We start from the raw sequence: 17,454 nt of genomic DNA on the forward strand, positions 1-17,454 counted from the left end.
CCCTTTCAAAATACTTAAAAATTGCTTGACATATCTCCACCTTACAGTATTTAAGGTCCTTAGAAGTTTAGTCTAGGTGCAGCTTAACAGGTCTCTTTACAGATGAATTATCCATCCACCTACTGCTTTATGAAGGCTGTCATGGCACTTATGCAACATTTATGCTGTTTTCTATCCACACTGATGATTGCAATTCTTTCCATTCTACTCAAATCTACACATTTCATTAATATGTCATTTTTTCCCCTTTGTGATCACTAAGAAAAGCACTAGACAGAAATGACAGTAACTTCCAATTTGTCTAGCCTTCTCAGTTCATGAAAATGCTGTTGCATTTTGAATTACTAATTTATTTTAGAAAACTCTTTCTATTAAAGCCAAATTTTAATTGTGGGGTTTTTTAAAGTAGGGATTTTTGTCAAATAACACATTGAAGTCTCGATGTATCACAATCACTGTCTCCTTTTCATCCAATAATTTTGTAACTGAGTCCAAAAGTAATCAAATGTCTTCTATGAGTTTTGTTTATTAAATACCACTGATAATTGCTCATGGTTCTGTTACTCCATATAGTTACAAATTCATTATTTTTAATATTGGTTCCATTATTTTATTAGAGGCTGGCAATGCTTTTAAGAAACAGTTTGAAAGTTAATTCATGGAATTGGTTTGGGGAAGGACTCAAGCCATGCACAGAATCTAACTGTTGAAAATCTGCCATAGTTTTTGATTCTCCTAAGAGTGTAGTACAAAGGACCAGAAGAAACATGAGCAGACAAAAACTAAAGGTTATATTATGATAGGTATGCTCTTGTAGTACAGTTAAGGCATACACACTATGTACCACAACTATTAGAAAAATCCAGGAAGGTTTAACAGCCTCACAGGACAAAAGACTGATGATCCCACTGCCTGTGGGTTTGGCTAATTTTTATGTATTTCATTATCATCCTATACAGCATGAAGGTATCTCATTTCATCAAGGTATCTTCATCATCTCATATCATCAAGGTATCTTCAAGGTCTCACACACTAGAAATAATAACAGGAAAGGTGTACTTAAATCTTTTTCTTTGCAGTAATGCCTTAAAGGTGGCAGGGAAAGAGTTAGGAAGGGGAAAATACGAATCCCCAATGCCTTGTGATAGAACAAGAGGAATTTTCACTTTCCTTCTATGAGCAGCCCACCATGCCAACACTTGACAGCAAGAGGTATCAGGAATGGATTAGAGACTCTGATACTCCTTGCCCTGTCCCCAGGGTGCCAACTGCCCCAGACCTTTTTTCTTTTGCCCCTGCTAAAAATTGAACATATGAACACTTCTAACCACTTTCAGCAGTGGCACCAGCAGAGAGCTCTGCCAGACAGCGGAACAGCCTCCTGCCTGCTTTGGCTTTGACACCATACCCTGGAAATACTGGGGACCTAAAATCAAACATTTTCAGAAGTGGATTGAGTAACTGGCTCTGTTTACAGCTGTTTATGTGGCATCCCAGCCATCACCAAGTAAACACCTGAACCTAGGCAATTCACTGGCCTGTAACTAGAGACTGGCCATGTAATAAATATGCAGCTCAATAAAAAGACAGATAATCTTGTAATAAGAGACTCATGAATCAGTCTTGTTGTTCCAGTGTGTCCCTCCTTTCTTCAAAGCACTCTGTTAACCAAGTGAAATCTCTATGTACAATGAAAGTTAATCTCCCCATTTCCTGGCAAGCCAGTGTCTCAAATGCAGTAGGGACTTTTTAATTAATATTACATGCCTGTGAAAGACTAGGAAAATGCAACAGAAGCAAATTCTACATTGCCTAAGAATAATATCATTGCTTAGGCCAACTTCTAAATGGGACTTTGATGTGACCTGCTGTACCTAGTGTGTTCAGCTGAAAGCTCGCTCAGCTCAGTAGCTCGGTGCCAATAGGAATCTGAGTCTCTGGGCTCTGTTCCCAGCCTTAGTAGTTCACCCTGTCTCTGTGGAAAATCAGGTAGCCTCTGTCCTTCACCATCTTCTGTTAAATGGAAAATACTAAGTGCTCTGAGTGACTACACAGTACCTCCTGTTCACAGCTCTACCAGTGTATCTTGTTACTAGCTCTGCTGTCCCAACAAACTCTGCTTGCTGAAGGTCCAGAGTGATGTGCACTAACCTAAAGCTGAATCTGAGCAGTGGGACGGCATCAGTGCCCTAGACCAGGGCACCAGAGCGACCCAGCCCTGCATGTCAAGTCAAAGCAAGGCAAAATCAGGTTTGAGTGGTAGAGTTGTGGGACAAAACAAAATAGCTGTACTACAGCTCCAAATCTAGTCATGTAGGCAGGGTAACATAAGGAGACACTTTAAAATGTGTTTGGTATAGATGGAAAAATACTGACAGTAATTCTGATAAAAATATACTTGGAACAAAATAGATTTTTTAATCACAGATATCCATCAATACAAATAAGGTAAAGCAAACTGACACACTAAGAATAAAATCAGAATAAAATATACAAGAGAAATAATGATCACCAGAGAGAAAGAGAACAGAAGCTTGGGTAATCATCATTATGGAACTACTGAATGAGAATATTGGAATTTTCATGGAAAACTTTTATTTGTAACTTCTACAAATTCATATTCTACATGGTCAGAGCTCTGGGAACTCTCTGTTCCTGTCCCCAGGTGACCCATCAGCCAAACACACTCCAATCAAAGGTAACAAATGCATTATAAGAGAAAAAGAGTAGTGCTAAATGAATTATGTGAAGCATTAACAAAAAACTATCGGAGCACTTGAAAAGGCATGCAGCAATGCCCATGCAATAACTCCACCCAAATTCTTCGTGTGGATTTAACAGGCCACAATCTCCCCATTTCCACTTTCATCTTACTGATGCCTGACTCTCAACTGACAGAAAGGCAGAGCTGCTCCAACTCAGAACCAGAATAAAATAAGTAAAGTCAGGATGTTTCTTATCACAAAGGCCATGACAACAAATATTAACTGGCTCTTTTTTGGTACATGTAACATAGAAGGGTAAAGACCATACAGTCATAGCCACTGTTGTGACTGTGGTCCCTAAGAACAGAATTGAAAGATTTGAGTGAATGGGGGCAGCACACACAGTGGTAAAACACAAAGTGAAAGCAGTAGCAAAGGTAGGACAAAAAAAATTTCTGCCCTGGTTACTTCTCTGAAGACGATCTCACACTAAGATGAAATAGGTTAGGTGTCTGTCAGTCACAGCTGCTGCTTGGGGAGCAGCCAGCAGTGACTTCCAAAAGCTGGAAATTGCAGAGGAGAGCAAGCAGCAAGTTCAGAGCTGAGATACAGCCCCAAGGTGGGAAGCCAGTACCCCCAGTATTAACTTGCCTGTCTCTGGCTTCAACTACCCTGTGTAGAAATAGAGTACATACTTCCTGTTGGAAAGAGAACATCCTTCCTTTCTTTCCTGGAAAGTCTGTTCCTTTGAATAGTACAAGCTGCAACTAATTAGTCTCAGGGACAGACAATTTAGTAGGGCCTGTGTTGATAGGACAGAGAGTAATGGTTTTAAACTAAAGGAGGGTAGATTTAGTTTAGATATAATGAAGAAATTTTTCACAATGAGGGTGATGAAACACTGGAACAGGTTGCTCAGAAAGGTGGTGGATGCCCCACCCCTGGAAACATTCAAGGTCAGGTTGAATGAGGCTCTGAGCAACCTGATCTTGCTGAAGATTTCCTGTTTTCCAGCACTATTTGTTTTCTCAGCACCACAGCACAATTTCTCTCAGGATCTTCAGGCAGTTCTGCACTGTAAACCCATGCAGTGCCAGAGTCAGAAGAGGTGAATGACAGGGCTAAAGATGAACACAACTCTTCGCCTAGGGCTACTGCCCAAAGTCCAGGCTGCCATCAGGGGTGACTTTTGCCAGTCCCTGTAGAAGCACAAGCCGGTCTCCAGGCCAGTTTGCAGGAAAGGGACAGCATGACCCAGCCTGCAAACTGTGTTGCCCCTACAGAGTCTGATCATGCCTGTCCCATGGGGCAGTTTCTCTCCTCATCCCAAGAGGAGCTGAGCCCCCCCTTTCTACCAGCATTGTGTCTGCCACACAGAGGGAGAAGTAATAGAAGGACAGAAATAACTCAAAACATCTTAAATCATGTGTGACCACAGTGTGAGGCATAAGAATACTCTATCCTCTTCTTTTTTACTTACTACCCAAAAACCTAGTACACTTACAGAGTAATTAATTTAGTTTCATGCAACATAAGACAAGAAACTTATCACCACTTCCATTTCACACATGGACAAGCTGAGGTTCACTGTGGGCAATCAGAACAGCCTGAAGCAAAATCAGAGCAACCAAGAACTGAACTGAGGACTCTAAATCTTGTGCCTTAACACCACCTTTCCTTTCTCAGCATGACCTCCTCCCAAGCTGAGATGCTACTTTTCCATATTCAAGGGTATTACTTTCCTCCCTAGAGAGACCTGAAGGCTGAGCTGGCTTCTCTTCTTTCTCTTTGCTTAGAGAGAACAAAAAAAAAGAAACCACATCCGCAAACACACTCCAAAGGCAGTCTTATTTAATCCCAGTGTAACTCCCACTGCTCTGTCTTAATCCTTTCACCTGTGAGATAATTGACAGCATTCTGGGAAGAACTCAATGCTAATCATAGACTTGCATAAAAAGATATAAAGAACCAGATAAAACAGTCTAAAGGAAATCACAAGGCCTGATTTAACCATGCACACACATATCTATTCCAGACACCCTGCTGAACTAGCCACTTTCACAACAAATGAAAGGTCTACTAATGGGCCTGGAGGAGAAGGCCATAAAAAGCTATGTCAGTAAATAAAGGCTTTAGTCTTCTACTGCGCTGTGAAACGACATATAACAAAATGAAATACCAAAATAAGCTACCAATAGTAATACCTAGCTACCTAATATTCAGCAAAAAAACAATCTGTAGGGATATCTTTCCATCTTATTCTGTCCAGAAGACCAGGGCTTACAGCAGATTGCTTTTCTACCACTTTATCTGGGACACTCCTCCCAGACAAGCGTATGTATGTTCTGCTTCCCTTCCCCCTTTCCACTGTTCTACATCCATTCTTCTTTCTCTTCACTGAAAAAACATTTCCACTCCTTGAACTACTTAAGTGCCTTAGTTCTTTTCTACTTGTCCTTAAAACGTATGCCTTCGAAGAGAAACCCACATTGTCTGTGTGTGCTCATAGGTACTTTCCCAAGAAAATCCTTACCCAGCACACTCAGGGCACCTTTGCATTATGATAGGTTATTTCCTTCAGTAGAATTTTTTTACAGAGATTATGTGTTGTTTCCCTTTGTAAAATATGACTGCTATTTCTGTGGTCATGTACATGTTTATCAATGATAAACAGAGTTTTAATCTTTTTAGAGTATTGCTTTAGCAAGTGAAATCTAATTGGGAGAGTCCTTGGTATAGCAGGCAAGTTTTTGGTGGTTTATAAAATAGATTGCACTGGTGCTTAGAGAAACAGGAATGGACAAGACAACTCTGGCATTTATTGCCTGTTCTCCTCCAGCTCTCTCCCTCTCTCTGCACTTCTGCTCATTCAGCTGTAAAACAAGGAAAACAAATAATTAACCTTCTTGCTGGACGGATGTGAAGCTGAATGATAATGCTTTGTACTCGCTGTGTATTGTTTTCAGCATACTCTGTAAGTGTCAGTGCAGCAGCTCCTTGTGCAGTGGTGAAGGGCTTTTGTCCCCACTTCATTGCTGCAGAGGCACAAAGGCCCCAACAATTCACAGGGAAAGTCAGCTGCAGAGCCAAGAACACACCTCTCACTTCTGAGGCCTCTTCACTAAGCATGATGCTGTACAGGAATGTGCTCCAAGTATTTATAAGACACTTAGCAGTTCAGGAGGTTGGTGGGTTGTCAACACGCTACATTGTGCACTGCTAATGACAAACAATTAGCATGCAAAAAAAAAGATAATTTTTCACGAGATTCACAGACAGATATGGCTGGAAATAGCAAAAGAGAAGTAATCACTCATAAGAGTGGAGGTCATAATTCAGTATCTTTTAAAATGAACTGCTGAGAAATGGCCAATAGAGCTGTAATGAGCTCAAGGCCAGAAAGAAGGGAATCAGTGTCTATCCATTGAACTCATCAATATGAGAACTTGTAAAGAGGTTTCAAGCTCCAAAATCAGTCAGATGGGAGAAGAGTTAGAGACAAAATTATTTCTGAAATAAATTTCTTTTCAGTTATTTTTGGAAGACAAAAAGGAGGGACGTTGGTACATTGGAAAGCTAACAAAAATCATTATTCTCTATAAATTGCTTTGACATTGTATAGGCAGTGACCTTCACAGCAGTACCGGTTTAATGGCATTTACTTCAGCAGTAGCTGATTTCACTATTAAACAGGGATGCATAGCACAAGATTACACAACTAAATCACTCTTGTAAATATTTAATATCATTGCCTTTCTTTTTTTTCCCTTTTAACAAATCACTATCAAAGGCAGAGCACACAGTAGAAAACACATTTATTTATTCTATCCTGGAAAAAGCTTAGTGCTCATGCATTTTATCTATCTAGTTCTCCAAATGACTTTGACACTTGAAAGCCCTTGTGATCAAAACAGTCTGAAGGAAGGCAATTTTGCAACCATTTAAGAACTGATTTCATGCACTGATCAACATTTACCAAACTTGCCTGATGGAATAGCACAAAGTTTAACCCAGCAGATTGATAGCAAACACCTGAAGGAGAAAATTAGTAAGAAACCTGCACTGGTTTAAATAAAAGTACCTTAGAAGACAAAAATAAAGCAAATCAGACACTCTCTCTACACTCTTCTCTTCCCTGACACAAAAAAAAAAAAAAAAAAAAAAAAAAACCACCTCAGCATTTGGGAAATCAAAGGGAACTCTCAGACTTCTCCCTGATAATACAATAAGTGCATCCACCACATAATGGTTATTCCATGGTTCATTCCATTATGGACATATAGTGCAGCATAGCAGGAAATGAATTGTCCACAGATTTCTCTTAAAATACATCTGTTTTAAAGACGGAGTCAATAGAGAGAACAAATAAAGTACAAGAACACAGCAAAGAAAAATTAGTAATGTGTGTCTCTAGTATCATATCTTAATATAAAATTGACTGATAAATTGAAAAGCTGAGCCTGGAATTGAGTACTTTAAGCATAGCATGTAGTTTCTCAAGAGAGCCCTACCATCTACAAACATTCTGATTTTCTAACTTTAGGCAAAGATTTTTTCCACAATCTGGCATAAATGGTCTGTCACATGGTGGCAAAAATTATATTGTGTTCAAGCTGCCAATGATCAATGCCATGAAGTGTCCTTTATAACAGTATTTTTTGAGACAAGTAACAAAAGTTATGTTGCTTTTCAGCAGTTTAACAACAGGGGAAAGACAAATCAATGGATATTTATGAACTGAAATTCTGGGGGAAAAATAATTCGGTAAACTGAGAGATAAAAAAACGTGTAGAATGCAGCTTGCACACATGCCTACAGACTTCTCTGAGACTGCAGAATAAGACTATCCAAAATAAATAGGAAAATGGTCAGATAAATATATTATTTGGATGATGGAGTTGGCCAGTCCTGCAAGGCACTGGTGCCTGAAATGTGTGTGCCCTTCGTCAGAGCTGGGAAATGCAAACGCACAGCGGTGCTAGGGCTGCCCTGGGTTTTACAAAAGCTTGCAACATCTTTAATGCAGAGCTAAGCGAGAGCCTGTAATCCCTGCGCTGCGATGCAGCAATGTGCTCTCCCCTCACAGGACAAGCCAACAGCTATGCAAGATCCTTTTATCAACATTCACAGGGCTGGAAAATAACTGTTCACAGTTTGATTCCCAACATTATCGAGTGAATCAAGAATTGCTCAAAGAACAGGCAGCTGAATACACATGTAAAAGACAAAGGTTCTTCAGTGATATTTATTCTAGCCAAGTTTTAATATTTCAAGGCTTATAGCAACTAACTCTTTACATAATCAAATGTAATTATCTGATCCCAGCTGGTGATCAGAACATTCATCATCAACCTGGTCATTATTAATATACCAGTAATTAGGGGAATAAAGGTGTATGCTTCATAATGCTGGCTTAATACAATTCACTGTATCTAATAAGACCACAGTTCCGTCTAAAATACAATTATTTTAACATATTATACATTTTTGTTGCCACTACTAACAATGAAAAATCCCAAAGATATAGTATTTTAGAGCAAATACTGAATTTTTTTAAAGTCTTCAATAAAAAGAATTTGGTCAATTAAAAGGAATCACATTTTGCTTTAGAAAGAATCTGACCCATAAGCAGTTCCCCAATCAAACTGTGATTTGAGAGAAAAGCTTGATTAAAATGCATGCAATTGACAGAATCAAATCATAAACACTTACCTACAAATATTACATACCATCTTCTTGCTCTACTGTAGGAGAGGAGGTGATTTCTCAGGCACCACTGTGTGGTACTGCTTGGCAAATGCTACTGACTTTTTAATGGTGACAACTGTGTACACAAATCCTAAAAGTACCAGTTCTGTTTAAAGCCTTTCCCCACAAAGCAGTGCTGGTAAAGAACCATTTCTATTAAATGCTTTGCAGTGTTTAACAAGAGAACTAAGGCCATTATTTAGTGAGAATGATCCAAAATCCCTCAGGTTAGTGTTGGAACAGTTTTAGAGTCAGATTCCTCTCTGCACTATTTCTTTTACATCAGTGCATTTCCTCTCCTTCAGTATCAGGTATACCACAATAAAATGCTTTCAGAGCAGTGAAGAATATGGCTCTTAATACCCTTGCAACAAACCTCTCAGTATAAAAAGCACATCTAGTATAAGACCAATATCTCACAGAAAATCCTTCTATAACAGAATTTTGGGACTTTATCCCTGCAGGTACACAACATATTCCCAAGTGCAAAACACCATTAATTTCTATAGGCTTCTCCAGCTGTTTAGAGAACGCAGTAGACTCCGCACAGCAACTTGCAGAGTAGGTTATCAGGAACTAAAATTCCAAAACAAAAAAGCTTTCAAAACAAATGAATATGGCACAACCTGTGAGTGCTGCATTCACACCCGATTCCTTGCTCTCTGCAGTGGTATTTTCTATTATCTTCCCTTATTTCATAGCCTATCAGTACTGATTTCTATACATGCACTCAAAACTATCAAGGCTCTTGAAACAAATGAGGAAATGAAACCCAGCATGAGGAGAAGCTCTACCTCCATGAAAGGGTGAGTACAGCCAAATAAATGAAGGGTGCTGAGTGTCACAGGAAGATGTGCTTTGCCCAAATCAGAATCAAAACCCACAATACTGATGTGGGGAAAATCACACACCATTAGACAAGAATTAATAACTGGCACACATGATACTGAGTGTATTATATTAGACGATTTGAGGAAGCATGACCTTCTTCACGGCAATAGTTTTACAACCATTTGCAAGGCGTGTTATTCCCTGATCTCTAGTCAAAATATTTACCAGCTGGTAAAGCACAGCAAAAAAGGCTGCTGTTTGTAAGCTCTAATTTTTAATGCATAAGATCCAGCTTACACAGCACATATTTTCTAAACTGTTCAATACCATAACGTTATCTGTCTAGTCCACAGAAGGCCACAAGGAGCCTTGAAACAGGAAATTCCCCTCTTTCATAAGGTTTCCTATTTTTGCAGGACTGTCTGATGTGTGTGACATGGTCTATTTCAGTTCCTGATGGCATTATCATCACTTTGCTGCATTACCATAAAGCCCAGGAAATAAGCTATTACCCACCACACTCCTCCCAAACGTTATCACAGACAATCATGTGCTCACAAAACAGCGTTAACTGTGAGAATTAGAGTCCATTTAAACTGCAGCTGTTCCTTCATTCCTAAATAGGTTCTTAGATCAAAACTTCTCCCTGACTGGTCTCATTACTGAATGTCCATTTCAACTGGAAGAAAAAGATCACTTCAAAAAATTTTATGTTTTACAGATAACACTCCTTCCCTGTAATATAACAACAAGGTAAGTAACATTAAAATGAAGAATTTTTTTTTAAATATAGTAGACATTTTAGCTTTCAGATTTGTGAGTTGGAATTTTGCCTTTAAATCATCTCTGGTGAAAGAAATGAACCTGTAATTTTGATTTTCTATTTCTAGTTTATTTTATTTTCAGAATCTCAAGCTTCAATTATTTAAGGGAAAGACGTTCTATTTATTTTTAGCAATAATACTAACTCTGCATTTGCTGTTAAATGCAAAACTTAAATCCTAGATTTAATATACATGCTGGTGTTCTTTTCAGCTATAAACCCATGCCCTAGAAAGGCCCAAACCACCACAACCCTATATTCTGCTATTATCAAAAAAACACACAGCTTATTATGTGTCATTTCCCGCTCTGTTTCTTTGTATCTTTGTTACCATCCACTGGAAGGGCTTCAATTTACAGAGAAAAAACACTTTCAAATCTAAACTGAAAAACCTGAATGTCAGGAAAATGCACAGTGTCTCTTTAAGAGTCAACAGTAAATTAACTTTCCCGTAACAGTGCAATAATTAGCAGTTAGTAGCTTATTAAAAGGATGGCAAAGGCCAAGCTGCCATCTGGGATCTCCAGTTTCTTGTGATTGTTATTATGTCAAGATGTGCAACTTGCATTAGCTTTCATGTCACTGTGCTTGCCCTTACTTTACATGTAAATTTTAATGAAAGATACAGCACTTTAAAAATCAGACATCCATCAAAAGTGCTATTAGCCTGCCTTTTACAAAGCACGTGGCCTGTTTTGCTACCTCTGCATCTCTACACACCACTGAATGCCTCAAATGAAGAGAACAGAGGAAGGGGGAAGAAAAAAATCTTTCAATGATATCAATTAAATACTCTCTCTGGGCAGAGAGAAACCTGAGCTTCATTGAAAACAGAAAACTACAATACAGCCTAAGACGACAATATTTTAGCTCCTGTTTACACACAACGCAACCACAATGCCTTTAACGCTCACAGGAATCATTCTTCTTAATGAAAATGAAAGCCAGGGAAGAATCAGCTGTTTATTCACACATCAGAAAGACACAGTTTTAAAACAAGGCAGAATGAAAACATGTAACAAAAAATTAAATACCTATAACCTACATTATTAAATTAAAATTAATTACAAATTAAATAATATCTTATTACGTAAGATATTATTAAATATCTTATGCATACACAATATTTGTAAGAACACAAGCTCATAAGCAGAAACAAAAATAATTTACCAGAACTGTCCTATTTAATGTGTCATATGTTTGTGTTCACAAATGTATTACAAAGAAGAATAATGTATAATAAGAATAATGCATAAAAAGAAGAATAAAACATCTATTCCTTTGCATTAGCTGATATGGAACATTTAAGTGACTTCATTCCCCAAACTTTAGAAAATGTCATCACCACTGGAATATAAAGAAATAGGATGAAGGCCTTGCAGAAATGCCACCCAATGCCTTACATTTGAAATTCATCAACTATCAATCACCTCTAATTAGACTTCAACAAATTACATGAAAATATTTCTTTTTTCCCTAAATAAAATATTAAACCAGCAGGAAAAATTCACTTAAAAAAATTTATTCCAGAAGAATAACATCTTCCTTCAAGGGGCTTTAATTCAGAGAGGTTTTGCATATTCGGTATTCACTAACCATAAAATAAAATGCTTGTTTTTTTCAAATAGCCATTAAGAGTAAAGTTAAAACTAAAAGTCACCATCCTTATAATAATGCAGGATTTGTTTCTCACCAAAGGAAAACAAACCCACTACCACACATATTTTAGAGTCCTTTCCTTAATACTGTTAATTGTAGAAACCAAAACCATACAATATTCACATTTAAAACCCAAATATTAAGATACTTTACAGGGCAAAGCAGAGCTTAAAAACCACTGCCAAAGCTGGCAAGACAAATGTAGTGTTGTTTTTCACATTGTATAATTAGACATTTAGAGAGTACAAATGATTTAATTTGTGCCTGATGTTTCACTCCAACATTTGCATAAACTCTTGGCCATTCAGCTGGACTTATTCACATACAACCATAGAACCATTTAGACTGGAAGAGACATTTAAGGTCAAGTCCAACCCCCAGCACTGCCAAGTCCACTACTAAACCGTGTCCATGAGCACCACATCTATATATCTTTTAAACATCTCCAGGACTGGCAAGTCAACCACTGCCCTGGGCAGCCTGTTCCCATGTTTGACAACTCTTCCCATAAAGAAATTTTTCCTAATATCCAATCTAAATCCCCCCTGGTGCAACCTGAGGACATTTCCCCTCATTCTATATCTTATTACTGGGACGAAGAGGCCGACCTCCACTTTGCTACAGCCTCCTTTCAGGTAGTTGTAGAGAGAGAGAAGGTCCTCCAAGCCTCCTTTTCTCCAGGCTAAACAACCCCAGCTCCCTCAGCTGCTCCTCATGAGATTTGTGCTCCAGACCCCTGACCAGCTCCGTTTCCCTTCTCTGGATATGCTCCAGCACCTCAATGTCCTTCCTGTAGTGAGGGGCCCAGAACTGGACACAGCACTCAATGTGCAGCCTCACCAAGTAGAGGGGATGACCACTGCCCTGGCTACACTATTTCTGAAGCAAACCAATACAAATCCTAATGGTATTACTGGTGAAAAAGAACCTGAAAATATTTTCCAGATCAGTAAGGTCCAGTCATTTCCTTCTACTGAAGCCCACAAATGCTATTTCATTTTTCCTGTGCCATTACCTTCAGGTCAATATTATTGAATATCTCAAAGAAATAAGAACCTCATTCTCTGAGAGCAATGCTAAACCTTGCAAGACTTAAAAGACCTACTTTAGATAAGAGCAGTTAGGACCAAAGCAGACAATCTGATTTTGCAATGCTGATTATTAAACGGGGAAATTGACAGTAGCCTTTGGTCCACACAACACGCATTTAAAAAGATCCCACTCTTTCACTTCTCTCTAACAATTAAGAAAAAACCTGCTTCATACTGAAAATGAGTGGGCAGCTGTGTAGTTCACACCGAGCACAACTACTGAAGGAAGGAAGGAGCTACATGCATTAGAGAAGAACCAGCAGTCTGCAGACAGCATGGGTGCTACAGGGTGACCTGTGCACACTCAGAAACCAGCCTCACTGGTTGTTCTCTGTGTCAGAGAGGACATTTAGGACGTTCCAGTTCTTTTGGTTCTTGGCCCACTGGATTCAATGTGAATGTTGCTATTGCCTTCAAGAGACAAAGGACTTAATTCACTGAAAATAGTAGATTCCCACCAGAAACACAGGCAATTTTCACAGGAGACATGAGCCTCAGTAGAAGTCAGATCCAAACCAAGAGTGATGGTAAAACAAAACCCAGATGGTGGAAGGTAGCAAAACGGCAAATAATAATTTCCTTAACAAAGACTTTCAAGACAACAAGAATATGGAAGAAGGTAATTACACATTAACTCCAGTAGCAAATTAGAGTTGGATATTTATAATTTCCTTTGATATCACTTACTTGTGGGGAAGTGTTAGGGAAGTAAACTTAATATAATTGTTCCTTAATTGCCAGTACCTTTCCAGAAGAGAAGTCATATTCAGCAATTCTTGCCAAACTAAACAAAAGTCCTCCTTGCTCATCACACAGTTACCTCACCTCCATGACCAGTTCCATATACCAAATAAAAACTCAATGCATTTAACCTGAAAACTCAGTTCAGGTTAAAATGCAAGTGATATCCGGGTTCTTGTCTGTATCTCAAGTACTCCAGCCATTACCCCAGAACACGTACACTTCATCTTCTTCAACTTTCCAGGAACTTATTAAAAAAAAAAAAATCAAAATCTCCTGAAAATTTTAAAAAGGATAGATGCAGAAAAAGCCTATTTACTGGAGTGGAAACAACTAATCAAACACTTGCTTTAAATGATGAATGCAAGGTCACAGACTGCTATACGTTGTGAAGAAGTTTTATGAAATCAAATACATCATATCCAAAATTAAATCAAATACATCATATCCTTTCGCTACATACGTGACATGAGACAGTTGTTGCCGTTTTTTACTAAAAACTACAAGAATGCCAAAAAAATATGAACCTTCCATGTGAGCACTAAAGACATCTGGTACCACTTTCTCTGTGAGCTGAAAGCCATGTGTGCGTTCAAAACTACAGTTTGAGCCCTCTGAAAGTAGTGCCATTTTTCACACAGACTGATGGTTCTCTGACACAGTCACTTGCTATAACTACAGCTAAAAACTACACATAGACGGGAAGTGAAATGATATTTTCACTCAATGACACAATAAATTAAGTTTCAGTACATATGAATTAATTGTGGACTATATGTTACAACCCTCATGCTACCAACTCAGTTAGGAGATTTGCTTTGGAAAAGACTTTCAGCTTAGTCCTGCACAGGCTGGCCTGAAGCATAAATGCCACCCAAGAAAAGAACAGGAACTAACATCACACAAGACTTGACCTGATCTACACTGACCCTTAAATCACACTAAGCCATACATCAGCTAACTGAATTATTGGCAGCTGTGTTGAGGCACAGTAACATTTTATATGGTGTGCTTAGAGCTTCAAGTTCTCATATTTTTTACAGTGAATATATGTAATTATTATGTTCTGATGTTCACCTCTTGCTGAGAATATAGGTCTGAGTACAGCCTAGGTATTACCCTCCATCACCCAAGTTTGGAGAGAATAGAAAAACTATGAAATTAATTATTGGAATATTTTTCCAACCTCAAAACGGAACAAATAATATGGATTACATAATGTACTCCATCACAGAGAATTCAACAATACAAAATTGTTAGAAGAAAGCTGGGCATCAGAAAAAGGAATCATGCAAATTGAGGTCTTTAATATGCCATTGTGCTCCCCAGAATTCAGGTATTACAGAAGTAGTAATTATTGAGCAGAGACTGCTTGTGCCTCAAAGGAAAGTTATTATGAACAAATCCTCTGAGCTCATATCCCTCCCAAATTCATAGTTGCACAACAAGTCATTTCATTCCCCAATGTCTTACCAGCATGGACACAAGCAACATCCTCCAATATGTTCAAATCATGCTAATAAATAGATCAGACTCTTCAGCAGTGTATTCATTGAAACAGAGTAAGCCTTAGCATAACAAAACCTTTTTATCTTTTTCATTGGAAAATAGCTTAAAAAAAAAGATTTTTCTCAAGCCATGTTTATAATTTATCAATCAATCAATCTTCACTTTTCCTTCCACTCCAACTGAAGACCCATAGCAAGTTTGCAGCATTTTGCCTTTTCGGCAGTTTTGATAAGGGATTGATGACTGCCCTCTGCATGCCTAAGATAGGTGTGAACTGCTGAAGAGCAAGTTGGAGCCCCAGAGCAGACTTGCATGCCCTGTGCTGTACTGGGCTGCAAAGGAAATGGACCTCTCTGTTTAGCAGCACTGATTACTTCTGCTTCCTCCGCAGCTTTTTTGCATCTCAATTTCTTTGAAAAACACCTCAGTGCTAATAGAAAGGATGAGAAGCAGAGCCAGGGGAAGAAACAATAGGTAAAAAAACCTCCGTTGTTGAAGGGTAGTGAGCAAGCCCAGTTTCTGCTGCCACCAACACCAGTAGCAAAACTACCAGCAGTGGCATCACTCTAGTATAACTGTCAGCAGGATCAGCTCACTGGCCTATGGCTCTGTCTTTGACTGAACTGACAAACCCTTCACACCCCAGCATCACCTGCTATAGATGCCCTGACACTGCACAGCTCATATTTAGTGTGAATAGGGAGAAAAGAACATCTCTTAGGAAGGCCTCAAAGCATTCACCTTAATAAATATTTCCTCCATAATTGAATACAAAAGATTGTTAACAGACTTTTCAAAATAAAAGCATTAAGTTCCAATATGAAACACATTTGTAAAAATACAATTTGCCCATCAACAAACATTTTACAAGCAATGAAGTCATAGAAAGAATGTGATCTCTACCTTTACTTCTACCTACAGACAGGAAGGTGTGCATCCAGTTAAGAGGAGGAACAAGAGAGGTGTCCACCACGGAGGAGGCAAAAGAGAAGAGAAGAAGGAAGCATAAAAAACCAGAAAAATGTGTCACTGGCCATACTTAGAAAAACAAGGAAATGAGCATATTTATCTAGCAGCCAAACCCAACAAAACATAATGTCAAGGGGAAAACAAGAGACATACCACAACTAAAGCACAAAGCAAAGCTTAAACCATTGACAGTACAATCAGCAGCTGCCTGGTTAAGCTTTAATTTGATTTTCTACTGAGAAATGCAAACTGCTCATGCAATACCATGCCAGTGATATGCCTCAATCCACGTCAAATTCAAAACAGCAAGGGAAACAACAGAATAGGACAGGAAAAAAATAAATCTCATGGCAATGTATTTGCTAAACACATCTCACCCACCAGAGCTAATGTATTTATATATAACGTTGACATTGCATATTTACTCATACATATACATTTACATATTTTATATCCATCATATTTTTATAGAGTAAATATTTATCAAAAGGCATTATCTGTGAGTTTGTTGGCAAGAAATGAGAAGCCACTGTTCCCTGATGTGTCATACATAAACAAAGGTGGTTAAAGTTGCCAGAAGCCAATAGTTTTCACATTTTTTTGCCAGATGAGGGAGTTTAGAAAGTGCTGATGACTGGCCTGAATAGGTCATGCAAGTCTTCATGAGCCAGCTGGGTTGCAACTTGTAATTTAAATGGCCAAGTGCAACAGTTTACATAATCCAGTGCTAAATCACAGACTACTATAAAGAAATGTTCAGTGTTATTGAGAATGAAAGTGGCCATCAACTATTCTGATCACTTCCAACATGCCTTCCTCTGTCAAAACAGCTTGCATCCTGAGCAACTCAGACATGCTGAATGGACCTGTCTGCTGGATGGTCCTTCAACAAGCACGACCTCTGAGCCATGAGCCCAGTTGAACAGTAAGTGGGGACAGAGAAGGAGCTCAACGCTTTCCAGAGTTTAGTCAGATGCTCCACATGCCAAACACCGTGGTCTTGACATACACCTATAAAGAGCCCAATTTTTCAACCTTTCCTGCCACACAGGGATGTTAAGCAGTACAGAAACTGATAAGTAAGCCCCTACTTCACTTCTGATTGTTACTTAAACTTTCAGGACCCCAGAGCAGAAATCTGTCTTGAAATACAGAATAAAAACTGATAATGTCTTATGTCTCTCTACATTTCACTGAGATACATGGAAATTATGTCTCTTTTACTCAAGCACTTACTCTTTAGCCTTCACAGGCACTACGTACTATCTTACTAACTCCTCAGACTGTCCATCCTCAGATACATGCTTACTTAATGCCAAAAAAACTTTTGTGTACATCTAGTCTAGGAAAGCTTCATCAGGCTTTGGAGTCAAAATGT

At 38.6% G+C, this 17,454-nt stretch overlaps 1 protein-coding gene across 37 annotated transcripts in view; it reads right to left on the reverse strand.

Annotated features, from left to right (window-relative positions):
* The window catches only part of NRXN3 (neurexin 3), a 982,258-nt gene that overhangs the window by 864,828 nt on the left and 99,976 nt on the right, over positions 1–17,454 (reverse strand). For 23 of the 37 annotated variants that reach the window (XM_032113035.1, XM_032113016.1, XM_032113015.1 and 20 more), the window contains exon 5: positions 16,011–16,022. The exons of the other annotated variants lie outside the window; for them this stretch is intronic. In XM_032113035.1, the coding sequence (XP_031968926.1) occupies positions 16,011–16,022 (12 nt within the window). The remainder of the gene's footprint in view (positions 1–16,010; positions 16,023–17,454) is intronic. 37 annotated transcript variants of the gene reach the window in all.

Source organism: Corvus moneduloides, chromosome 6, assembly GCF_009650955.1.
Source record: "Corvus moneduloides isolate bCorMon1 chromosome 6, bCorMon1.pri, whole genome shotgun sequence".
Lineage (NCBI taxonomy): Eukaryota > Metazoa > Chordata > Aves > Passeriformes > Corvidae > Corvus > Corvus moneduloides.